Source organism: Natrix helvetica (assembly GCF_964273705.1).
Source record: "Natrix helvetica genome assembly, chromosome: 2".
Lineage (NCBI taxonomy): Eukaryota > Metazoa > Chordata > Lepidosauria > Squamata > Natricidae > Natrix > Natrix helvetica.
In genome coordinates this window covers 275,170,307-275,197,728 of record NC_138552.1, presented here as the reverse complement: position 1 = coordinate 275,197,728, position 27,422 = coordinate 275,170,307, and the positions used below count along the sequence as shown (strand labels likewise).

The 27,422-nt window shown below is 44.8% G+C and overlaps 1 protein-coding gene across 1 annotated transcript in view; it reads right to left on the bottom strand.

Annotated features, from left to right (window-relative positions):
• TMEM132E (transmembrane protein 132E) overlaps positions 1–27,422 on the bottom strand; it is a 296,117-nt gene that overhangs the window by 14,278 nt on the left and 254,417 nt on the right. Inside the window, exons 4-5 of the mRNA XM_081944775.1 lie at positions 14,372–14,564; positions 12,775–12,918 (exon numbers count right to left, since the gene is read on the bottom strand). Of these exons, the coding sequence (XP_081800901.1) occupies positions 12,775–12,918; positions 14,372–14,564 (337 nt within the window). The remainder of the gene's footprint in view (positions 1–12,774; positions 12,919–14,371; positions 14,565–27,422) is intronic.

The window sequence follows — 27,422 nt, the reverse complement described above, 5'->3', positions numbered from 1 at the left end:
AACTCTGCTGATTTATTTATGTCCTACCAAGTGAGCATTTTGAATGTGAATGTTGTAGGAGGAATATTTCGGGACAAACAATAATGAACCAGGCTCAAGAGGCACCATTTTGTCCCATCACCTGCACCAGGGGTGAAACGCTCTGAAGTCTGCTACCGGTTTGCTTCGCTACTGGTTTGTTTGCACACGCATGCCTGCTTTGCACGCAGACGCTACCGGGCAATGCTGAAAAAGGAGGATTGAGAAGCCTTTTCTGAGTCTGCAAAGCTAAGTAGAACAGCGGGGGGGGGGGGGGGAGATTTAGCAGCAGGATTTCCTGCTTTCTAGTGAATGTAAATCGCACGGCACAGCTGATTGTCAGAACGTTAAAAAATGCTACTGGTTCGGGTGAACTAGTAGTTCTGACGATCAGCTGATTGTCACAGAGCTGATCGTCGCAGTTACATGTTCACCTGAACCGGTAGCATTTTTTTCTACCGGTTCGGGCGAACCGGTTCAAACCAGTAGCATTTCACCCCTGAACTGCACCCCAACTACTCCTAAAAATGACTGACTTTTCAAGGTTTGTGCTCCAGTTAAAATGGATTGCTTTGATAGGATGCCAGTCCTACTGAAGTTTTATAACCATTCGAAATCAAGTGAAATACAGAACACTTATAATAACAACTATTAGAACACATCAGTAGGTATCTCGTAAGCACTTTGTGGACTTGGGAATTCAAAACAGCAAATCCTATGTTCCTATTGGAGATGGGGGAATCTCCTGTTCCTTCACCCAGGGATATTCTCTGAGGTTTTCCAGCTTGCTTCAATATATCTGCTGTGAGAGAGATGTCAAGAGCCAAAGATTCCTAGTGAAGAAATGACAATAATACTTGGCTTCAAGGCCATAAAATAAAGGGAAGGAGTTTGTTGAAAATATGGGAAAGGGCAGGTGAGTGCAGGTGAAAACTGAGGACTTCTGAATCCAGTCCAGAGAGGGTGTCATCTAGAGAAGGGGTCCCTAACGTTTTGGACCTCAGGGACCACTAAATTAATTATTTTAAATCCAGCGGAACAATAAAATGATCTGCCTAATGACCGGCTGGGTGGGCATGGCTAGGTGGTCATGTGACTAGGTGGGTGTGGCAAACTTGATGTCACTCACTTCGAGGGGCTCTACTACTCGCCCCTCCCCTCCCAGCCACTCCTCGCCCACCCAGGCTCCTTAGGGCCCCAACAGAAAGCAGTTGCTGGAGCTAAGCAGCCACCACGGGAAAGAGTTGGCAAAATAGCTAGCTCAGTTCAAATTGGACCTGACTAAGAAGGAGGCTCAGGAGAAGCACCTCACTGAGGACTATGAGCATAGGCTTTCCAAGCAGAGGGAAGACCTGCGGGAGTGCAAGGCCAGGTACTGGCGCCTGGAGGCTCACTAGACTGAGATGGTCAGCCAGTTCTAGGTCATGATGCAGTCCCACTGGAACAAGGTCCTCCAGCTCTTCGCCACCAGCGGCATTTCCCTCCAGCCTTTGCCCAAAGCCCCATACCAGGATGCTGAAGCAGAGCCCAAGTCAGAATTTCTGCCCCCATCCAACCCACATATAAAGACCCCGAAGGGAAAGACTCTCTGCAGCAACACAAATGTTCATTGCATGTATCCGGCCCAGGGGCCGTAGTTTGAGGACCCCTGATTTAGTGCAATATTAAAAATGCAAATAATTTTTCTGCGGACCACCAAATTTTTTCGTGGACCATCCCAAATGTGCCAACACGGCTCTTTTAATAAATTGGAACTTTGAGGAATCTCTTGCCTCGGACTCTGATTTTATATTGGATGCTATTTGGAACCCTGACAGTATCTCATGCCTATGTAAGGTCAAAGCGGACAAGGTGGTGAACTGAAGGTGAGGGGCTTACATCACAATACTCCATCTATCACTTAGCCCACTCTGGCCCACACAGAAGAGGAGCAGACTTCACAGCTTTGGAAATTGTAGGAAGTTCCAAATGCGTTTATCAGTGGACATGAATTATTAGGAGCGAAGAAAACTTTTAAGCGTCAGTCTCCCTCTTTTAGGTTCAAATGCTATTAAACAAGAACATAATAGATGGGAGACACAGATCATTCCTTTTAAGCTTCTTCTTTTCCTGCTTTTTCCCCTGGACCAACGAAACCATCTAATGGATGCTGGGGTAATGCATTTCTTTGGCAAGAACTTTTCTTTGTGGCAATTTTGAACACTCAAAATAACATTACTTTCTGTTTTACGAGTAGCTAATAGACATCCTGCTATAAAGGCCACCCCGAGCTCCCGAAAGAAAGATGGGATGGAAATCAAACGCATTAATTTCAATTTTATGCCTGTTCCCAAGATGGCAATGAAATGGATTCCCCACCCACCCACCCACTCCGATGCCAAACAACCAAGAGGATGCCCTAAAAATACATGGTGGAGAACATTCATAGACGACTTAGAGCGGGGTGTCAAACTCAAGGCCCGAGGGCCAGATTTGGCCCATGGGGTGCTTAGATCCAGACTGCGGGGCCACCTTGGAAAGAGTGAAGGATCAGCCGGTGGTGCCTCTGCCAGCGAAGACAGGTTCCCAAGCTCCGTTTTCGGCTGGGACAGCCTCCTGCAGCCCTCTGCCAGCAAAAACGGAGCTTGGGAGGGCCGCATACTGTAAACACCTTTGCTGCCCAATAGGCTATATAGCATAGGACAGGGGTGTCCAAACTTGGGAACTTTAAGACTTGTGGACTTCAATTCCCAGAATTCCCCAGCCAGCATGGCTGGCTGGGGAATTCTGGGAGTTGAAGTCCACAAGTCTTAAAGTTCCCAAGTTTGGACACCCCTGGCATAGGAGGATCTAATGTTAATACTAATGCTAATCCAGCCATTTGGTTCAGAATTATTTCACAACCCTCCTTCTTTTCGGTCCTAGCATCTCAGATGTTTACTATGAATAATAGCACGTTCTCCCAGACTTATCTTGCCTGGTAGTGTCTACTCTCACTGGCACTTGGAGAGAGAGAAACATTTTTTTCCCACAGTTTTGCTCTCTGTGGTTCTTTAACTAGAGAGACGGGCAATTGAATCTGAAACATCTTCCATGCAAAACAGGTGGTCTCCCATTGAGGAATGAGCTGTCTCTCAGGAGGTTTCAACCAGAGACCAAAACTGCTGCGAAAATCACGGCGCTCTTCACTTAAATCTACTCCCTGCCCTTCATTCGGGTGTATTTTAATTGGAATTTAACAGCTAAGAGAGTTTATTATGATAATGTGTTTGCCTGGGTCTGTGTCTCTGCACATATGTGTGGCAAAACCTGCTAGGGTCTATTTCCTCTTATTCCCACGGGGCTACTTAAGCTTGGCTTCGACATCCAAGAGACACAAGCTCAGCATGTCTGCAAAGACAATCTCGGCTTGGCATCAGAATAAAAATGAGCCCTGAAATGCATTTCTGGATACTGTGTCATTCATCAAAATAAAGATGCTGGGCTGCCACTTGCATCCCTTATGCTAATAAACACACCCATCGGCACAAACCATTAGAGATTCTCCCAGCCTCTCGGGGCCTGAGAATGCAAATACTACTAAAATTAATACCACCTCTATTCCAAGATGCCTAAAAAACAGCTCCTTCCTGTGGCTCTTTGTTGTGGCCTATCAGCCGCCAGCCCCTCCAGCAGCCAAATTAGAGGAGGAGGAAGCATGGGAGGGTCAGCATCAAGCAACCTGAGTGCTCTGAGGGAATGGAGTTTGCACAGAGAGAGAGAGAGAGAGAGAGAGGGAGGGAGGGAGGGAGGGAGGGAGGGAGGGAGGGAGGGAGAGAGAGAGACTGGGCCATCCGTCAGCCCTCAGATGGAGAATCAACAGCCCCCACATCTGGAGGTGGCTGATGAGGAAGAGGAGGAACAGCTGGGTCCAGTGCCTGATGCGCAGATGGGCAGAAGGCAGAGGAGAGGAGAGCAGTGGAAATACATGGGCCGATCCTTGGGAAGGAAGAGGCACCGCTGCTAGCTAAGCCCCACCCTAACTCAGGGGTAAAAGGCCAGCCAGACTTGTTAATTAAAGGAACTTTTAGTTAACTTCAGAGGGTTTGTCATGTTTGGGGAGCTGGGTCAGAACACTCTTTCTTGTTCTAGTTGCTAGGAAATGCAGCCATTAAGGCAATCTAGACAAACCTGCCATTGCTTATGTTCTATTCAGGCAACAGATCCAGAATGGGCGAGGAAGCCCTTTTACCTAGTAGCAAAAATTTGCACAGGAAGAGGGGGGGGGGGGGGGAGAGAAGAAGCATGCTTATGAGGATTGCAGAGAATCTGTTGCTATTATTTGCAAAAGCAAAAGAGGAATGTGATGATTGAAAACATCCCGCAGAGCATACTGGGAAATGCAAATGTTCACCTATTGTATTATTATTAAGCTTATTGTGCAAGCACAGCCTAGTAGGGATCACTGTGTTTGCTGACCTTTATTTTGAAATTAGAAAGGCAAAAATGATGTTAACACAAATGTCTATTTTTCTCCCCACATCAAATTTCAGCAATGTGGTCTTAGAACCTGGATAACACAACTGCCTCCATAATTAGATTCATGGGACAGGCAGCTTCGCTCACATTTCTTAAGAGCAGCAATATTTATTTAATTAGCTGTTCCTTCTCCCAGAATGGCACTGAGTGTCAAAATCAGTATAAAACTGTTACACGAGGCAAAATGAAATAAAAATTAGGAGCTTCCAAGTCACACCAAACATCTGTAGCAATTTCCCAGGAGGTTGAACGAGAGCCAGTAAGTAACATTTGCAGGATTTCTCAAGCAGAGAAGAAATGTTTCCAGATTCTAACCTAGCTCTATAAGCCATTCCTGGAAATATAATAAGCATCAGATATGACTTGGAGCTCCTCAGTTCACACAACACAACCCACATTCAATCATTTCTCTGTCAGTTATCTCTCTTCTCTTCCAGTTTTTGCACAGCTTCCAACAAAATCATTTTACCTCTTCCTGGTAAAACATTGCAATAAAATATATACGAGTGGGAGGCAGCCAAACATTGGTTATCTTTCCCATTTCTGACGAGTTCATTACACACGGTGCTGCCTTTTGTTTCCCATCCATTAAAACATTTACCCTAAGGATAGGAAATCAGTGGCTCTTTAGAATCTGCAGAACTTAACAGACAGCCACCTCCAGTGGGGGTGTAGGAGTGCCAGAAATTGTAGTTCAACAGCATCTGGATGGCCCTGGCCAAGGAGTTTGAAGACATTATAAAGATAAACTTCCTTCTCGTTTCTGAACTACCATATTTTTTGGAGTATAGAACGCAACGGAGTATAAGACAGACCAAGGTTTTGAAGAGGCAAATAAAAAAAAGTTTTTGCACTCTGCAAACCTCCACAAAATGGCCCATTTTTCGCGAAAACGGGCCTGTTTCCCCCCCCCCCCAAAAAAGGCATGGTTAGCCTTTAGGGGGCTTGCAGAGTGCTCCTGGAGGGGGGGCAAAAACGAGGAAAAAACCAGCTCATTTTTCACAAAAATGGGTCCTTTATTTGTAAATAAAAGGGGAGGGGGCATGGATAGCTTTTAGGAAGCTTATAGAGTGCTCCTGGGGGCTGGAGGGGGTAAAATTGAGCAACAAATGGGCCACTTTTTGCTCATTTCTGCCCTCCCCAGCCCCCAGGAGCTCTCTAAAAACTTCCAAGAGGCTATGCACGGCCATTTGGGTGAAGGGGGTGGGGTTTTGGGAGGCAAAAAATGCTGTATTCAGTGTATAAGACGCACGCAGAAGTTCAGCTTCGGTGCATCTTATACTCTGAAAAATATGGTAAGCTGCTGATTACCGTATTTTTAGGACTATAAGATGCACTGGAGTATAAGACGCACCAAGATTTTGAAGAGGAAAACAAGAAAAAATAGTTTTTGCCCTCCCTGGCCCCCAGGAGCACTCTGCAGGCCTCCCAAAACCTCTGCGGATCCCATTTTTGCAAAAAACCGGCCTGTTTTTGGCCTACTGAACCCACCCCCATGCATCCCGTTTTTGCCCTCCCCAGCCTCCAGGAGCACTCTGCAGGCCTCCCAAACCCTCTGCGCCTGTTTTTGCAAAAAATAGGCCCCCCCTTTTTTTTTTTTGCAAAAATGGGATGCGCAGGGCGGGGTTTTGGGAGGCCAAAAATGGCTGCATTTGGTGTATAAGACGCACCGACATTTCCACCCTCTTTTAGGGGAGAAAAAAGTGTGTCTTACACTCCAAAAAGTATGGTAGTAGAGGGAAGAATATATAGCAATAGCACTTAAGACTAGGGGTGTCAAACTCAAGGCCGAGGCTGAATCTGGCCTGCAGTGCCTCTGCAGTGAAAATGGAAGGGCCCTCCCAAGCTCCATTTTCGCTGGCAGAGCGCCTGGACAACCACAGGTGCCCCCCATACAAGTGACATTGAGCTGACAACTCCTACTCTGGCTATGCGCAACTGGCCACCCGAGGTCAAACACAACCCTGATGCGGCCCTCAATGAAAATGAGATTGACATCCCTGACTTATATACCGTTTCATAGTGCTTTACAGCCCTCTCTAAGCGGTTTACAGAGTCAGCATATTTTCCCCCAAAATCTGCGTCCTCATTTTACTGATGTCGTAAGGATGGAAGGCTAAGTCAACCTTGAGCTGTTCAGAATCAAACTCCTGGAGCGAGCATTGAGTTAGCTTGCAGTATTACATACTAACCATGGCACTCCCCGGCTCTTATATGAAAAGATCAGGATTGAAAACAAAGTCATAAGTTGGGCAAATGTTCACAAGGACTTTGTTTCACAATATCTTATCATCCTGAGCCACAGCTTGGTACCAGGCTTCAGTTGACAATACTGGAGATTCTAGTGAAAATTGCGGATCCCACAAGGGTAAGATTTCCGGGGGTTAGGAAGGGGAGTAGATGGTCTTGACATAAATTGATGAACCATCCCCTGTGGCTCCCTCCATGGCTTTCTTGTCTTCCTCCACCTTCCCTGAGTCTTCATGCCACCCGTTTCGGGTCGATGATCGGGGCTCAGAACTCTGCACAGCACCCCGGAGTTTGGGGGAGCTGGTTGAGGTTTTAAAAGGGATTTGGGTTAATGTCAGGGTTCCAAGTAACACCCCTAACGAAAGAAGACTCTGAGGATTGAGATTCCTCAAAGTTCCATTTTATTACTGTATTTTTCGGAGTATAAGACACACCGGAGTATAAAACGCACCAAGATTTTGAAGAGGCAAATAAAAAAAAAAGTTTTTGCACTCTGCAGACCTCCCAAAAATGGCCCATTTTTCGCAGAAACGGGCCGTTTTTTAAAAAAAGGCATGAATAGCCTCTAGGAGGTTTGTAGAGTGCTCCTGGGGGTGCCCCCCCAAATGAGCAAAAAACAGGCCACATTTTTTGTCAAAAAAATTGCATGCATAGCCTTTAGGACAGTGGTTCTCAACCTTCCCATTGCCGCAACCCTTTAATACAGTTCCTCATGTTGTGATGATCCCCAACCATAAAATTGGTGTTTCGGTTCCTAAGGCCATCAAAAATATGTGTTTTCCGATAGTCTTAGGCGACCCCTGTGAAAGGGTCGTTCGACCCCCAAAGGGGTCCCGACCCACAGGTGGAGAACCACTGCTTTAGGAGGCTTATAGCGTGCTCCTGTGGGCTGGGGGGGGGGGCAAAATTGAGTAAAAAACGGCCCGTTGTTTCACTCATTTCTGCCCTCCCCTGCCGCTAGGAGCACTCTGAAAGCCTCGTACAGGCTCTGCATGGCCATTTTGGTGAAGTGGTGGGGTTTTGGGAGGCCAAAAATGCTGTATTCAGGTTATAAGATGCACCCAGATTTTCAGCCTCTTTTTTGAGGGAAAAAAGGTGCATCTTATACTCCGAAAAATATGGTAGTTCAAGTCCCTGCCCAGCACCCACAAGTCCATCACATGGTCCAATCAGGCACTGTCCCAACTGGAGATGTCTCCCAGTCATACCATCCCAGGTGCAGGAGAAGATGTCCTTGACTTTCTGAGAAAGGACTGTTTTTAGACTATATATCTCCCATACTCCATATAATCCCCCCTCTCATTTTCCACAGCAGAAAATGTGGTAGGCCTGAAGGCCCAATGCAAAAGCTGGCACCCAGGCCTGACAATCTCACCATCCTGAGCCACAGCTTTATACCGAGCTTCAGTTGGCAATCCTAGAGATTCTAGTGAAAAATGTGCATCCCACAAGCATAAGATTTCCATGCCTCTGTTTAAGAGATCGTTTCAAATTAATCTTGTTCTCCCGAGAACTGTTATTTCTGCAAATGGAAGGAGGCTCTGCTACATTTTTTTTTCTGCTTCTCGATGAATAGTTTTATGAGTTTCTATGGATTATTTCAGCGTAAGCTGCTAGAAAGGACCCTTGTGGCAGACAATGTAGCCTATGAACTAAACATCAATACAAAGAAATAATTTTCCTGTATTAATTACAAATCAGACAAGGGAGAGATTTGTTCATCCACGGGTTGCCACAGTCTCACAGAAGGAAGCTGCCAGCTCCATGCCAGCAACTTAATTGTTTCAAATTAAAATGCAAACCTCCTTCATAATAGTCTCACACATCACGCTTGTATGATATGTTTCTGGACTCAGCATGATCTACAAACAGAAAAGCATACCATGGTTTATTTGACATCTCTATATCACTGATTGAAAGCCCGGCTTGTTTTGGGATAACTGACTGTAACCGTAACTTTGTTAGATACAGGATACATGGTTTGTGGCTTCCTGTATTAATCTTGGTTACTGCCCCATTCAATCACCAAGAATAATTTTGTGCTTTTCTAAGCCGCAAAGTTATGAAGCAGGAGTTGCTAAAAATGATAGGAAAATTGGCCAAATTTGATTGACCAAATCAGGAATGAAAATTTTGGTTAATCTGCAAAGCTGGCACTGGCTTGTTCAACAAAACATAATTAAAATTAACCATGTTTGCTACAATGTGGGAATGCAATTCTCTCATCTAGTTCAGGACTGTCTATTTGTCTAGGAAATGGCTCATGACAGCACGTCCACTTCCAATTTTGTCTCCCCCAAAACAAATCTATGAGTTAGTTTGGTACTGCTCTATAATGCCTTGGTAAGGCCACACCTAGAATACTGTATCCAATTTTGATCACCACACTATAAAAAAGATGTTGGGACTCTAGAAAGAATGCAGAGAAGAGCAACAAAGATGATTAGGTGCCTGGAGGCTAAAATGTATGAAGAACAGTTGCTGGAACTGGGCATGGCAAGTCTGGTGAAGAGAAGGACCAAGGTCGACATGATGGCAGTATTCCAATATTTGAGGGGCTGTCACAGACAGGAAGGAGTCAACCTATTTTCCAAAGCACCCAAAGCCCAATGAACAAACAATAAATGGAAACTAATCAAGGAGAGATTCAACCTGGAAGTAAGAAGAAACTTCCCAACAGGGAAAACAATTAACCAGTGGATCAGCCTGGTTTCAGAAGTTGTGGGTGCTTCATCACTGGAGGCTTTCAAGAAGAGACTGGACAGAAATGGTATAAAGTCTCCTGCTTGAGCAGGGGGTTGGACTAGATCTGAGGTTGGCAACCTTAAACACTCAAAGAGCCACAAAGGTCCTAACCAGAAGCCCCCCGTTCAATTCTGGAGCTGACCGGAAGTCTGGTTCCCCCACCATAGAGTCCGGCATGCTTTTTCCTCTACCTGTCCTAACCGACAGCCCTATCAATTGTGAAGCCGACCGGCAACAGGAATCCGCAGCAGAGGGATGAGCCACATGTGGCTCCAGAGCTGCGGGTTGCTGACCCCTGGACTAGATGACCTACAAAGTCCCTTCCAACTCTTGTTATTCTGTTAAGAGGAACAAAGTAACTACCGTATTTTTCGGTGTATAAGACGTACCTTTTCCCCCCCAAAAAAGAGGGTGAAAATCTGGGTGTGTCTTTTACACTGAATATAGCATTTTTAGCCTACTGAAACCCTGCCCCCTTTGCAAAAATGGACGTGCAGAGGGTTTGGGAGGCTTGCAAAGTGCTCCTGGGGGCTGGGAAGGGCAAAACCAAGAAAAAATGGGCCGTTTTTGCTCATTTTTGCCCTGCCCCCAGTTCCTAGGAGCTCTATAAGCCTCCCAAAGCTCTGCATTCCCCCCCCCCCACCGCCTTTATTGCAAAAATATGGCCCATTTTTTGCTAGTTTTTGACCCCTCCCCCCAGCCCCCATGAGCACTCTACAAGTCTCCCAAAGCTCTGCATGCCCCCCCCCCTTTTTTTTTTTTGCAAAAACTAGGCGTGCAGAGGGTTTGGGAGGCCTGCAGAGTGCAAAATCCTTTTTTTTTAAAAAAAAAGACCTCTTCAAAATCATGGTGCATCTTATACTCCGGTGTGTCTTATAGTCCGAAAAATAAAGTAACCTGAATTCTGTGGCGGAAGATAGATGTTAGCTCAGCCCCTGCCTCATACTACCACCCTGGTTTCTCAGTCCAGCAAAGCTGCAGCCATTCCTGCTTACAGACAGCAACACTTCATCTTCTTATCTTCCGTTTTGCATAATTTGGGTTAGACCCAGGACAGGCTGCATGCAAGCTCTGTGTTTGGCAGTTAAGCCAGGAATTCCAACACCACCTTGCAAGGATTACCGCATTAAGGCTCCCTTTTTGCATAGTCCTGCACCCCTTGTGTCAGGAGATCAATGGTGCTGCCTGTCATGCTTATTCCCTTATCTGTTGCACCCCACTCGGGGAGTCAGGAAACAGCCCACCGACAGCATCGCCACTCTCCTTAATGCTGAATTATTTACAGTAGCAGATAGCGAGTTGCCTGATGAATGGCCTCCGTTTATAGTCCTGACAGAGCAATTGCCTCCCCTCCCCACTTTGCAATTTCTCCAGGTAAGTGAGAGCTCCTGCCAGACACACCTCTTCACAGCACTGTCGACATAATTCAGTCGGGGCAGAAACATTGGTGGGAAGATGTTAAGGGATTTAATGGAAAACAGAAGGTGAGGGGTCAGCAAGTCGATGAATTATTCATCTCGGCATGCATGCTCTGGCCTGCGAGTGCCTTCCCCGGAGCCAGAGACAGCAACCAGGGAAATTTATGAGCAGGGAAGTAACACCCCATCAAAGTGTCTCTCAGCCTACCTGGAAGTGTGCAATGCTGTGTTTATTCAAGTTGAAAAGAACCCTTTAAAAAGGTGCGCTGGTAAATCAGGCAGACTATTTTATGAAGACTGGGCAGTGGGAGGAAGTGAGGAGCCGCTTAGTAGGAGGCTCCAGTTTCCACCGATTCCTGAAATAGCTGCCTGCTTGAGGACCAGCTCTGATTGCCAGACGGGCCCAGAAGAGTCCATCTCAGGTACTTTCCAATTCATAAATGGAGACAGATTATAGGGAAATCATCTCAAAGGATCAAAAAGATGGAGAATCTTCCCAAGTGGAAGACCTAAACTTTTGCTTTGCAAATAGATTGGTAAGGGAGGGGAGAGATGGTGGGCTGTCGGTGCTTGCACGCCATGGACACTTTGGTCCCCCAAATTCTAAGCTCAATATATTTCTTCAAGAGCTGAAGAAGCTTCTTGGATGAGAAGCGAAACATCTTCAAAGAAAAACAAGAAAGTCCCATTTCCTCTTGAAAACGCACCTTTGGGACAACCATGACCTGGATGACTGAGAATTTCCATAGACATCCCTCTGTTAATGCAACCTAGGATTGGTTTGGGCTTTTTTGGCTGCTGCTGTACACTGCTGGCTCCTATTTAAGTGATTGTTTGCTAAGACTTCATGATCCCTCTTACAGTTACTGCTATTGAGCCAGGTTTCATCTAATCCATACCTGAATATTTTTCCTGCCTAAGTGTAAAACCTTATTTTTCTCTACCTTGTCTCCACACAGTGTATAATGCTGATGAAATATAAGCCAGATAGCTTTTAAAAAGAAACAAAAGTGAATCTAATTAATGGATATTTGTCATGATAATTGTAGAAGAATTCCATGTTCAGAGGCAGTCTATCCAACACCAAGAAGAAATATTTACAACGATTGCAACTACCACTGCCAAATCAGCAGATGTATTTGGCTGTCCAGTATCAGAAACAAAAACAAAAAAATCTGACCCCAGAGCAGCCACACTGAGTTCTGGGTTAACAAAATATAACAAGCTGCATCAAGGAAATAAATCTTATTATGAACTACTATGATGGCTTGGTGCACACAACTTGCTAAGACCATATTAAGTTCCTGTAAGACAGTGACTGGTGCACACCAACATTTTAGCTCATGTTAGCATCCAATAAAAATCCAGCCCATACCATACTATCTTGGTTGGGCATTCCTCCACAATACCAGGCCAAGATTAAGTACAGGTAGTCCCCAATTTACCACATTTTGTTTAGTGACCATTGAAAGTTACAACAGCACTGAAAAAAGTGATTTGTGACCATTTTTCACAGTTACGACTTTTCCAGCACCCCCATGACCGTCTGATTAAAATTCAGATGCTTGGCAACTGGTTCATACTTATGACCATTGCCATGTCGATCACCTTTTGCGACCTTCTGATATGCAAAGTCAATGGGGAAGTCAGATTCACTTAACAACCGGGTTACCAATTTATCAACGGCTGGGATTCACTTAACAACTGAGGCGCAAAATGTTGTAAAATGGGGGCAACAATCACTTAACAAAGGTTTCACTTAACCACATAAATGTTGGGCTCAATTGTGTTTCATAAGTCAAGGACCACCTGTACTTTCCTCCCACGTATCATCCCCTTCACCCACCTTGATGATATCCTCATTGCTGGACTTGCATTTGACCATTGCTGAAATATCCAAGATAACTCCTGTCATCTCGATGGCGATGACCTTCACGGGGATGGCAACTGTCCGTCCTGTGAGGATAGCTGTGTTGATGATTTCTGTATCCTTAAGGATGACAAAGGAGGCCATGTTTTATTGAGTGGGCTGTGGTCCCACCATCTTCTCCTCATGAGAGCTGCAGGATATCCAGGAAGGTCTGTCTGAGCCCAGGGAATTCTTCCCAAATTGGTGTTTTTATATTTAGATTATAAAGCTGTGCTACAGGAATGGAGACATTGCTGAAAGATTACTCCCAGCATTTTCCCTAATTGACCAAACCAGCTGAAGAGGCTGACAGCTGTAGATAATCTTGACGGCCACTAGACGTCTGCATATCATCATCTTCTTTTAATGAACCCATAATCCCTTGCAGGGGTGGAGTCTGGGCAACTGAATGTTTACTGACCAGATGCCCTTCCTGTCACCAATGCGGAGTTATATTCAGCAGATATATTCTCATCGTGCCCAGAGAGAGAGAAATATCTGCCTCTACCACCGCACCACTCTTCCAGGAAGGTCTGTTTGAGAGGCTGTTAACTTTTGCAAGGATGCTTGAACTCAGGAAATTCCTCCCAACTTGGTGTTCTACAGCTGCTGTAGCTATTAGCCGTGCAGTTAGGGATTATGGGATTGGAAAATCAACATTGCAGGGCACCAGATTGAGCAAGACTCCTCTAGGAAATGCTATTTTGATGGCCTAATTTTTTTGAGAGTTATTCCCTGATGTTTAGGGTAGTAAACTTGAGAACATAAAGACACATTCACAGAACGTATTCCAAAAAGCTTGTTTTCACTGCATCCCAAACAGAGTGCAAATGTATATTAAGTTGTTCTGACATTGACAACTGGAGAGGTATACAGTTTTTTATCCTGCCTTTATTATTTTTATAAATAACCCAAGGCTGCCAACATATTTAATATTCCATCTTCCTATTTTTCCATATATAAACATTTATATAAACAAACATAATAGCAAAGCATATGTGTTTAACATACCCACCAACCCCACCCCACTCCTCGGCAAAGAAAAGCTGGATAAAACTCTTATATCACTGATTTTAAGAAGAGGTTCATGCCAGATTAGGCAATTAAGTCATCTGCTTGATTTAGAGTTAGCATGTTGTATGAAGCCAACTAATATGCTTTGTACTGTAAACTGTAATTTATGGCTAATAGTTGGATCCAGCTAATTGTGTTTTTTCAACCAATTTTGATGAAAGAAACTAAAATATAACTGCCTTGATTCATTCATCGCACTAAGACATGTTTTAGTTATTTCGCTGCATCAAAGTGATCAAGCAAAGGTTATGTAGAAGGTTTAAAGTCAGTATCAATTTTAATTCTATCACCCAATATATGATTATCACTACTTTCAACCATGAATTAAGAGTCCCATAGTTCCCATACAATGAAGTTAGAGGAATTAGACCAAGCATGTGAATGCGTATCTCAGGTCTAAGATAACAGTCAGGCAGAGAACGGAGCTATCTTCTAGTTTGCTTCTAAGAAAGAAGCTCACCATGGCCAGGGCAAGGATGGCACGGATGTCCCTCTGAATTACTGTCAGTTCAGTCACAGCCTTCTCCAGATCGGGCGGTGGGTTGTGGCCCCGATAGTCTATATGCCACATGATGCGTCGAGTCACGGATTGGCTGGTGAAGTTCTCCATTTCAAAGTCCAGCTGCATGATCTCGTAGGGCGAGTCCTGGTCCCTGGCAGGAGAGAAAGGGGCTTGGATGACACCTGATGCCACAGGGGAAGGTGGGAGGGTGGGGAGGGACAGAGCATTCAGTCCAGACAGAAAGACAAACATTAGAATTTCTTCCCATATTTGGAAGATGCTCATGCCTCAAACTCCCTTTAGCTTTACCTCATCTTTCCAAGGAGAAAGTTGTCTAATCTGTCTAAATTTCCTGAGAAATTTTACTGCTCTTCAAATCATCTTCCAGCAGCCAGCCCAGCAGGCTAAGCAGTAAAGGTTCCCCTTGCACAAATGTGCTAGTTGTTCCCGACTCTAGGGGGCGGTGCTCATCTCCGTTTCAAAGCCGAAGAGCCGGCGCTGTCCGAAGACCTCTCCGTGGTCATGTGGCCAGCATGACTAAACACCAAAGAGGCACGGAACGTTGTTACCTTCCCACCAAAGGTGGTTCCTATTTTTTTACTTGCATTTTTTACATGCTTTCAAGCTGCTAGGTTGGCAGAAGTTGGGACAAGTAACAGGAGCTCACCCCGTTACGCGGTGCTAGGGATTCGAACCGCCAAACTGCCGACCTTTCTAATTGACAAGCTCAGCATCTTAACCCCTGAGCTACCCTTTAACCCTTTAGGCCAGGGGTGTCCAAACTTGGGAACTTTAAGACTTGTGGACTTCAACTCCCAGTCCACAAGTCTTAAAGTTCCCAAGTTTGGACACCCCTGCTTTAGGCTAAGCAGTACAAGAACCTTAAATTGCTATGTGAATATTTGGTAGTGGTTGTTTTTTTTTCTCCTGCTCCATCCCTTTTTTCCTTGTATGCAATATCTTTTTATACTGTATTGTCAAGCTAGGGATTCTCTCGTTTTATTGATCTGTAATCCGCCTTGCTAGCCAAACTGCAAGGCTTTAAACAAGCAAATATTATTTCTGCAAACATTTCTGGATTCTTTTTTTTTCCCCATCAAAGAACATCCCAGACAAAATATCATATTTATTACATCACTGTTGCAGTGTTCAGGTTGCTTGGTAATAAACTGCTAGACTTTATAAAAAGATTAGCCCTTAATAAAATGGTTTATTTTAAAAAATATTATTCCATCAATTGCTCAAGAGCAAAAGTGTGTTACACTGCCTAGAAATAAGTTTTTGTGTGTTGTCCTCAGTAGGACGTACATGGGACCGCTCACTGTGGAAGAATTACTCGTTCTATCTGAAACATTCTAAATGTAAGTACCTCGACTGCATATAATCTTCTTTAGAAGTTATTTATCCACTGAAAGACTATAATAGAATGTTGAAAACAGAATAAAAATGCAAAACTAAGTCAAATGCAGTGACGGAAAATTATTTATCTGCTAAGAGGGAAAGAGGAAAGGAAGCAATCGTGGCAATTCGCATACCTCTTCAACGGAAAGCAAGCCAAAGCTTATGCAAAAATGAGAAATAACTGCAATCTATCAGCTACCACCTAGGCAGTGAGTAAGGCAAAGCTTGGCATCCCCAGAGCCCCTTCCTGCATAGATTCCTCGGGTTACCAAAATCTGTCCTTGTTCACCATTGACTCAGCCTTCCATCCTTCCAAGGTCAGTAAAACGAGGGCCAAGATTATTGGGGGCAACATGTAAATAATACTTCTACTTTGTAAACGGCCCAGAGAATGCTGTAAGGCACTATGGGATGGTACATGCCTAAATGCTATTGCTATTATTTTAAGCTAGGAAGAACAAGAAAGTAATGTAAGCACTATAGCAAGCTAAACACAGTACAGGTAGTCCTCGATTTACAGCAGTTTGTTATGTGACCATTCAAAGTCAGACAATTTCAGCAACCATTCTTTATGTTTTTTAGCCTCCAGTCCAGTGGTGGGATTCAATATTTTTACTATCAGTTCTGTGGGCGTGGCTTGGCTTGGTGGGCATGACTTGGTGGGTGTGGCAGGGGAAGGATACTGTAAAATCTCCATTTCCACCCCACTCCAGGGCAAGGATACTGTAAAATCTCCATTCCCTCCATACTCCAGGGCAAGGGTACTGTAAAATCTCCATTCCCTCCATACTCCAGGGCAAGGATACTGTAAAATCCCCATTTCCACCCCACTCCAGGGCAAGGATACTGTAAAATCTCCATTCCCTGCATACTCCAGGGCAAGGATACTGTAAAATCCCCATTTCCACCCCACTTCAGGGCAAGGATACTGTAAAATCTCCATTCCCTGCATACTCCAGGGCAAGGATACTGTAAAATCCCCATTTCCACCCCACTTCAGGGCAAGGATACTGTAAAATCCCCATTTTCACCCCACTTCAGGGCAAGGATACTGTAACATCTCCATTCCCTCTCCACCCCACTATCCTGCTTTCCAGCTGTGTTCTCCTGTGCAGGGCAACAAAAGAAGACCCAGCCGATCAGCTGGGACTCAGGAGGCAGGGAATAGATGGGGAGAAGCCAGCCAGAGGTGGTATTTGCTGGTTACCCGAACTACTCAAAGTTTCCACTACTGGTTCGCCAGAACTAGTCAGAACTGGCTGAATACCAACTCTGCTCCAGTCCCCTAATCATCTTTGTTGCTGTGTGGTGTGGTGTCTCCTCTTGGGCCCCTGACTTGCTCCATAACTGCCTGTCATTCTATGGCTCCAAAATTGCTGCTAGAGAAAAGATTTAAGATATTTGTGGTGATATGGGGATATTTAGCTGATATCTTCTCCCTGCTTTTTTCTACTTGGCCAGCCCTCCCAGCCTCCATTCTCAAATCTCCCTCTTTTTCATTGAAACCAGTAATCACATTTTTTAAAAATAAAAACCAGTTCAACCCTTCTGATGTTATTCTTTAGAGGCAGAAAAAATATAATGTATTCATTTATTCATCAACTTATAGAATTTGCACTTATAATGCTGCGATGCTACTATAAGATTTTCAAAAAGCTATCATAAATAAACAGCAAAAAAGAACATAAAAATAAATTGTGTTCTGGACCAGCAGAAAGAAACACAAATGCTCTTGAGAATAATAAGATGGACAGTCTATAAATTTCATAAATAAAACCCACATAATATGGGCTCACATCATTAAGCTCAAATCATTAAGGCCCCAAATCCTTAATGATTTGGAAAAAGAAAACAAGACTATATGAATGTCAGGTATACACTGTTCCTGAGCTGTAATTCAATGTGTTTCAAATAGTCCTCGACTTACAACTACCTTGCTTAATGACACTTCAAAGTTATGGTAGAATGCAGTATTGCAGGCTGACTCTGCTCACTGCCAGCAGTTCGATTCTCACCGACTCAAAGATGACTCAGTTTTCCATCCTTCTGAGGTCGATAAAATGAGGACCTAGACTGTTGGGAACAATATGTACTATGAAGTGGTATATAAGTTTAAGTGCTATTGCTATTACTATTTTTATTTATTTATTTTATTTATTCAACTTCCATAGCTACTCAGCTCAACCAAGTGACTCTGGGCAACTTACAATTCTATAATTTTGGGTCTTGGAAAATAGCCTGCATTTATGACTGCATTGTCCCACAATTATGTGACTACAATTTACAATATTTTTTTTGTGGAAACTAAAACTGACATTTACTTCCAGTTTCTGGCAAACATACATCCCTTGTGGACAAAGGATTTGCTTCGCAATTGCAGCTTTTACTTAACAACCATGGCAATTCACTTAATGACTTCCACAAAAAAGGCCATACTATCAGATATGATCACATGGTGACTCACTTAAGGACTGGCACAACTTATGACCATAATTCCAGGCTTAATTATAGTCATAAGTCAAGGACTACTTGTTAAGCAAGAACTATACTCATGCTGAACAATGAGGTCATAGTTATACGGTATTATAAGCTAATATAGGTTATATAATTGGTGATTTAACATGGTGGGGGAACCCACCATTGTCTTAATAATTCTGGAACCGCACAGCAATAAAACAGAATTAAATAAATATATATGTTTTATGAACCAGACGGTCATGTTATGCTATCATGCAGTTTGCTTGTTTACTGGGTAACCATAGCAATTGTGTTTTATTAACCTCTGGTCCTGTCGTAGGCTCTGACATATGCCTAAAACCAAAAAAGAATTGCTTTTTCAAGCATTCTCATGGAATCTCTTTAACAAGATTTGTTTAAAAAGAAGAAGAAGAAAGGGATCACGATACAAAAATCCCAGCAACAGACCTGTTTCCCACCTAATGCCAATATATCCCCAACACCCATTAAAGTGAAATATTCTTTATTTCCTTATTTAAATGCCTTCCTGTGGAATAGCTAGACAGCAGGCTTTTTCAATGATAATGAAGGTGCTTGCTGTTGGCTGTTGACAGATCGCCTGGATCTTTTATCAGCTGGGAAGCAACCCTTGTAATACCCTTTCAGTTTTAGATCTTGTTGTGCTGAGCAGCAAGATCTAAAAGGATTGTCTCCCTGTGTACAAATGAATGCAAGTGGAATTTATCCTCAATGCAACTGTTACATTGGCCATTCTGTGTATACTTTCCAGAATATTAGAAACTGGGATTGTCCCATGAAAGGGGTGGGGGGAGGAACTATCAAAACTGAGCAAAGAAAATACTTCAAAGATACGGAACTTATCACCACAAGATACATCCTCTAATTTAAAATGATAATAAAATGGGACAAATCTATCAAGAATAGGATGGGATGGGATGGCATTGCCCCAGAGAGACTGGTATACAATATGATAGTCCTCCTGGACTCATTGTGGACTTGCTAAAACATATGAAGAACGGTTGCAGGAACTGGGTATGTCTAGTTTAATGAAAAGAAGGACTAGGGGAGACATGAAAGCAGTGTTCCAATATCTCAGGGGTTGCCACAAAGAAGAGAGAGTCAAACTATTCTCCAAAGCACTGAGGGCAGGACAAGAAGCAATGGGTGGAAACTAATCAAGGAGAGAAGCAACATAGAACTAAGGAGAAATTTCCTGACAGAATAATTAATCAATGGAACAACTTGCCTCCAGAAGTTGTGAACGCTCCAACACTGGAATTTTTAAAGAAGGTGTTGGATAACCCATTTGTCAGAAGTGGTGTAGGGTTTCCTGCCTAAGCAGAGGGTTGGACTATAAGACCTCCAAGATCCCTTCCAACTCTGTTATTCTATGCTATGCTATCTCATCTCATCACTCCTGTTTACTTACTTATTTACTCACTCACTCACTCTTACTTTATTTACTGCCCATCTCGTCTAGAGATGATTCTGGGCAGCTTACAAAACATTAAAACCAGTAAATATTAAAACGATAAAATAATAAACAACAATAAGTAGAGTTAAAAGATAGGGAGGAGGGGAGCATGAAGTAAAAGAGGGAGATGGGATCTTTTCTTAATCCAACAGCCACCTCCAAAACGGTGCATCCTCTCCATTTGGGCCCCAGGCCAACTGGCAGAGTCAGGTCTTCAGGCCCTTATGGAAGGTCAGTAGGGTGAGTTGCGATCTCACCCTGGGGAGGGGTGGGGTGGGATATTCCAAAAGGCAGGAACCACAGCAGAAAGGGAACTTTTTCTGGATCCCACCAGCCAGAATTCCTTGATTGACGGGGTCCGTAGCATGCCTCCTCTGCCAGCATAGGTGGGGTGAGATAATTGGAGGATGCCCAGCTGCCATGTGTTTCATTTTGTATTTTGCCTATTGTATTTATTTTATTGTAAACTGAAGCGAAGGTGGCAGGATACATTTAACATGGACATGAAAACCATCCGGGTGGACCTGGTTGCTGCCTTTGATCATGAAAACTGGGCTTTGTTGATCCAAAAAATGGACTCTGCATCTCTGGAATAACACTAGGATGAAGAAGTAAGCTGCATTGAGTCACATGTCAGGGTTCCAAGGAACAACCCCAACGAAAGAAGACTCCGAGGCTTGAAGTTCCATTTTATTAGCGATGTCATATTGACACATTTGGGAAAACCCGAATCTGAAAGCTTCCAGGTTTTCCCCACCCAAATGAAAGTTCAAGTCCCTTCTCCTGCACCCACATGTCCACCACATGGCCCAATCAGGCCCCGTCCCAACGGGAGATGCCCCCCAGTCATGCCCCTCAAGGTGGAGGCCAAGATGTCCTTGACTCTCTGAGAAAGAAATGTTATTATGATTATATATCTCCTATACTCCATATAATCCCCCCTCCCATTTTCCCACAGCATTAAATGTGGCAGGTCTGAAGGCCCAATGTAAAAAAGATGGTTTCCAGGCCTGACATCAGGTAGGTGAAGTAGGAAGCTTATAAATAGAATGAATGAATGAATGACTGACTGACTGACTGACTGAATGAATGAATGAATGAAGCAAGCTATTAATGGCAACTAGTCAATCAGAAGTTCTGGGGAACACCAAGTATTGATTTACCAAACATGGAAAAGGATCCCAAAAAATTTAGGCCAAAAGATTCAGGGATAATTCAAATTCTGAGGACGCATTTCAGAAGAGAGAAATGGCAGCATGTTTGAAGAGAATTCCAGAGATGTGAAGAGCCAAGATAAATGGCTTTACGTAGCTTACAAAAGAAAATAAATTGCTTACAAGAGGAAGCATCCTGGATTGGTTAGGCAATTAGCTAATTAATGGGAGAAAAAGGGCACGTCCAAGTAACCCAACACCACACAATTTATGCTTTATGGAAACTGCAGATTCACAACCCAACAGTGCCCCCATCCCCAGAGTGCCAAAGTAATGAATCTGTCCTATGTAAGGGTGTAATCGATGTGGGAAGGCCATTCACCAAGGATATCGCACTGATAGGGAAGTGTTGCACACAGTCGTTATCACTGCCATAAATGAGGCAGTGGCAGGGAAAGGGGAGGGAATGAGAAGCATTTGCTTCCTATTCTTGCAATTTGCTCAAATGGCTATTTATTGTTTGAGTCAGACTATTATTTTAACCTACACCAGAGGTGTCCAAAGTTGGGAATTTTAAGACTTGTGGACCTCAACTCCCAGAATTCTACCCCTGACCTACACAGACCTTCATAGCAAAATAACAGCATTGGAAGAGACTTTGGAGGTCTTCTAGTTCAACCTCCTGCTCAGGAAACCCTTTTCAGACAAATGATTGTCCAACTTCTTCTTTAAAATCTCCAGTGTTGGAGCACCCACAACTTCTGGAGGCAGCTTGTTCCATTGATTACAGGTAGTCCTCGACTTACAACAGAGTTCATTTAGTGACCGCCTGAAGTTACAATGGCACTGAAAAAAGTGATGCATGACCATTTTTCACGCAGACAACTAACTGTTCCAGCATTCCTGTGGTCCCATGATCAAAATGTAGATGCATGGCAACAAGCACGTAGTTATGACATTGCAGTGCCTGGGTTCCTGTGATCACCTTTTGCGACCTTCTGACAAGCAAAGCCAATGGGGAAGTCAGATTCACTTAGCAGCTGTGTTACTCACTTAACAACTGCAGTGATTCACTTAACAAATGTGGCAAGAAAAGTTGTAAAATAGGACAAAACTCACTTAGCAAATTTCTCGCTTAGCAACATAAATTTTGGGCTCAATTGTAGTTGTAAGTCAAGGACTATCTATAATTGTTTTAACTGGTAGGAAATTTTTCCTTAGTTCTAGGTTGCTTCTCTCGTTGATTAATTTCCATCTATTGCTTCTTGTCCCGCCTTCTGATGCTTTGGAGCTGAGGGGTGGGGGTCACCAACCTTTTGGACTTCAAGGACCACTAAATTTGTAATTTTAGATTGCATGGACCACTAATATGATCTGCCTAAAGACCTACTGGGTGGGCGTGGCTGGGTGGTCATGTGACGGGGTGGGTGTAGCCAACTCAATGTCACTCACGTCAAAGGGCCCCTCCCCAGCCTCTACTTGTCCCTCCCCTCCCAGCCACTCCTCGCCTGCCCTTCCGGGTTCCTTAGGGCCCCAACAGGAAGCAGTTGCTGGAGCTAAGCAGCCACCATGAAAAAGACTTGGCAAAATAGCTGGCTCAGTTCAAATTGGATCTGACTGAGAAGGAGGATCAGTAGAGGCACCTCACTGAGGACCACAAGCATAGGCTTTCCAAGCAGAGGGAAGACCTGCGGGAGTGCAAGGCCAGGTACTGGCACCTGGTGGCTCAGCGGGCTGAAATGATCAGCCAATTCCAGCTGATCATCTCCATGATCACCATTCCATGATGCAGTCCCACTGGAACAGGGCCCTCCGGCTCTTCGCCACCAGCAGCACTTCCCTCCAGCCTTTACCCAAAGCCCTGCACCAGGAGGCCAAAGCAGACCCCAAGTCAGAATTACTCTCCTCCTCCAACCCACACAAAAAGACCCCAAAGGGGGAGACTCTCTGCAGCCATACAAACATTCATTGCACATATCCATCCCATGGATCATAGTTTGAGAACCCCCGATTTAGTGCAAAGAAAAATGCAAATAATTTTTCTGTGGACCACCAAAATTTTCTTGCGGACCACCACCAGTTGGTGACCGTTGCTTTGAAGAATAGGCTGACCCCCTCTTCTTTGTGGCAGCCCCTCAAATAATGGAATACTGCTATCATGTCATCCCTAGTCTTTCTTTTCATTAAAGTAGACATACACATTTCCAGCAATCATTCTATATATGTTTCAGCCTCCAGTCCCCTAATCAGCAACTCCTAAAAAGGCACTTTGCTCTAACTACACCGACAGTGCTTTTTCTAGAAGCTTTATTCTTTGTATCGGTCTTCTCCAAGCTGGTGCGCTCTCTCCCCCCAAAAAACATCCAGCCATCCCAAATCTTACCTGGCAGGTGCCAGGTTTATGAGGGTGCTCTCTGCCAATCCAGAAAGACGAAAGATTTGCAAGTGAACGTAACATCCACCGTATCAGCAAATCATAGAAGACTGCAGGTGTCCCTATATTGCTGCATAGAATAAAATGTCACACTAGAAAAGGACATAATAAGGGATAAAGCAACATAAGGGTTCTCTGCTACACATTCTGAGAGGTGATGTAGCCTGTGTTTCAGCTGACTTTAAAGAAGGATTAGATCAAAATCTATGGAGAAGGGGAGAGCTCTGTCAATCCGTTAACAGCTAAATGGAATTCCATATTCCATTTTTTGTATATAATTTACTTTTATGTCCTATGTCTACCATTCAGGGGCATTGTGCTTCCTGGCAGAGAAAGTAATTTCTTCCTTAACTGCCACCATTCTCCTGCTGGGTGGGAGAGTGGTAATTCAGCATATTTGAAAATCATTAGGTTGGGAAAGAAAGCCTAAATTTATCCAACGAACGTTATGGCTTGATGAGGTTGGGCCAACCTTTCCCTCACCAGCTTTCCTACACATAATATTCTCCTCCTCTTACAGGGCTTCCTGTTGTAATGCCTAGCAATCAAACCTTCACGTGGAAATAAAAATATTTATATGCATTTATCGTATTTAAAAACAACCCATTTCCCTTACAGAAGAAGATACACGTATAATTAAATATTAGACACTAGACCAGTGTTTCTCTGTCTTAGCCATTTTAAAATGTGGATTTCAGTTCCCAGAATTCCCTAACCAGCATGCTGGCTGAGGAATTCTGGGAGTTGAAGTCCACACATCTGTATCATATAGATCAGGGGTGTCCAAACTTGGGAACTTAAGACTTGTGTACTTCAACTCCCAGAATTCCCCAGCCAGCATGACTGGCTGGGGAATTCTGGGAGTTGAAGTCCACAAGTCTTAAAGTTCCCAAGTTTGGACACCCCTGATATAGATACAACAGAGGTTGGTCATTGCCTCTATGCCCTCTGTTTGAGCTTCCAGGATGCAGATTAATCAAAGCCAACCAAGAAGGAATTGGATAAAATTGACTTTTGATTTGATTCAGGTGGGCTCATTTTATTAACCATGATGATAAAGAATCAATCTATCTATCCAGAGACTCTCTATCTCTGTCCTATCCTCAAACAGATCTTGGTTTGGGGAAGCGACAGAAAGTCAGCATTGCCTCCTGACTTTGCTAGTGGAGATGTCCAGTTCTCTTTTGTGGAAAATAAGGCAATGTATTATAGAAATTGATAGAGCCAGCAGGCTCTTTTCCATTTTCCCCCTAGAACCAGGGAAAGCCAGAGGGAAATAGTGGGGCCAAAATGCAGACAAAACCTAAGCTGTGTCCAGACAAGGTTAATCGGCTCAGATTAAAAGACCTTCTGGCTGCATTTCCACTTCATGAGAAGTTTGTCTAGGGTCAACTTGTTGCAAATCCAGTCTGCTTGGTCAGTTTATGGTTCAATGTATTCTGTGGACTCAGGAAACAAAGATTTAGAAACTGGGTTATACATGTAATGAGAATGACATGTGCTGCTCACTTAAATCTTCTGTATGGCATGTCCTTTATAACACTTTACACTAAAAAAACAACAACCGTATTTTTGGAGTATAAGACGCACCTTTTCCCCCCAAAAAAGAGGGCGAAAATCTGGGTGTGTCTTATACACTGAATTCAGCATTTTTGGCCTCCCAAAACCCCACCCCCTTTGCAAAAATGGCGGTGCATAGCCTTTAGGAGGCTTCCGGAGTGCTCCTGGGGGCTGGGGAGGACAAAAATGAGCCAAATACGGGGTGTTTTTTAACTCGTTTTTGTCCCCCCCCCCAGCCCCTAGGAGCATTCTACAAGCCTCTTAAAGGCTATGCATGCCCTTTTATGACGAAAATGACAGTTGGTCTTACCTGAACTGTTGTTTTAGGAGGTTTTGCAGGATTAGCCAGGATTGGGTATTGTGATGTCCAATTGGCCTCGAGACAGAGTTAATTTGAAGCCACGCCTCTGTGCTCCTTGCTTCTGGTTCCCAGTTTCAACGAGTCAAGCAAAACACCTGAAATCATAAGGGAACACACCCTATCCCCTGAACTCCCCCAACCCCTGGACAAACGCTAAGGCGGGAACCTGGCTAAGCCTGCAAAACCTCCTAAAACAACAGTTCAGATAAGACCAACTGTCATTTTCTGGAGGAATTTTGCAGGATTAGCCAGGATTGGGACATATCCAAGTTAACGTCCCTCAGGAAAGGCACTATTGGTCCTGGGCCCCTCATACGCTACCACCTGTTGTAACACCCTACGACCAAACGCCGCATCAGCCGATGCAAATGTGTCTAACCTGTAGTGCCTGATAAAGAGAGATGGGGATGCCCACATAGCCGCCCTGCAAATCTCCACGATAGGTGCCTGTGTGGCCCAGGCCGCCGAGGTAGCCACACTCCTGGTGGAGTGTGCTGTGATGCCCTGGGGCACCAGAAGGTGCTGAATCTCATAGGCCAATGCGATGCCAGTTTGATCCACCTCCCTATAGCCGAGGAGGACACCCTCTTCCCCAGGGAAGACGGATAAAAGGAAACGAAGAGCGCCTCAGACTTCCTGAGGCTCTCAGTGCGCCTCAGGTAAATGCGCAAGGCACGCCTGACATCCAGCCAGTGCCAAAGGTGTCCCCTATCATGAGACGGGTCCAGACAAAAATCCGGTACTACCACCTCCTGCGACCTGTTGAAAAGGGAGTTAACCTTGAGAACAAAAGTCGGATCCAGTCGCACGACGACCTGATTATTGTGGAATGTACAAAGATCTGACCTGGAGGACAACGCCCCCAGTTTGGAGATGTGATGGGATGAGGTGACCGCCACGAGGAACACTACTTAAGGGTTACGAACTTCAGGTCAACCGTCCTCAGAGGTTTGAATGGTGCTCCTGTCATTGCTTGGAGAACCGTAGTGAGGCTCCATGTCGGAAACCTGTGGACTACCGGGGGACGGAGATTCCCCACACCCTTCAAAAACCTCTTAATTAACAGGACCTGGGAAAATGGAAGGAGCCCCTCTCCCCGAATAATCGTGGAGAGGTACGCGACCTGTCTCCTGAGGGCGCCATGTGAGAACTCCAAGACGTGCGGTACTGAAGCCTCACAAGGATTCACTCCCGATACCCGGCACCACTCTGCAAAGACCTGTTAGGTGGAATCATAAATCCTAGTGGTGGAACCCTTGCATGAAACCTTAATTGTGGAGATCACCCTCTGTGAAAGCTGGGCGGCCCTTAGGCGCTCCTGCTCAATCTCCACAAGGCTAGCTGCAGCCACTGTGGCTTGGGAGGCACCAGGTTCCCCTGTCTGAGGTCCACATCCCATCCCGGGATCCTCCACAGGTGTGACATTGACAGGCACATTAGATCCGCAAACCATGCCCGGCGCGGCCAGTAGGGCGCCACTAAGATGAGCTCCGTCCTCTCTGATATTACTTTCTGAACTACCCCAGGGAGAAGGGGAAAGGGAGGGAAGGCGTAGAGCAGGCCCTCCGGCCACGGAATCCGAAGCGAGTCTACTTCCTCCGTCCCCTGAGCCAGGAACCGAGAGAAGAACCGATCCACCTGAGCGTTCTGCGTTATGGCAAACAGGTCCACCTCCAGATGGCCGAACCTGGAGCAGATGGCCTGGAACAGTTTCGGAGAAAGGCTCCACTGGCTGTGGTCGACCGTGGCCCAACTGAGTCATTTGGCTTGATGGTTGTTCACTCCTGTGATGTGCTCTGCCCTGAGCGATCGAAGATGCCTCTCTGTCCAGGCGCCGAGTGCCATCGCCTCGGTGTGAAGAGCCCTGGAGTGTGTGCCGCCCTATCGGTTGACGTGGGCCTTTGCCGCCATGTTGTCGGTCAGCATCAAGACATCTCGATCCCGAACATGGTCCTTGAAGTGCCACACTGCCAAGTGAATCACTTGCAGTTCCAGTCAATTTATATTGTGTTGGAGGTCCAACCAGGTCCAACGCCCCTGCACCATCCGGGACTCCAAGAGAGCTCCCCACCCGTACAAGCTGGCGTCCGTTGTCCGGATGAGGCACTCCGGCTCCCTGAACTCGCAGCCCTCGTGTAGCGCTGGGG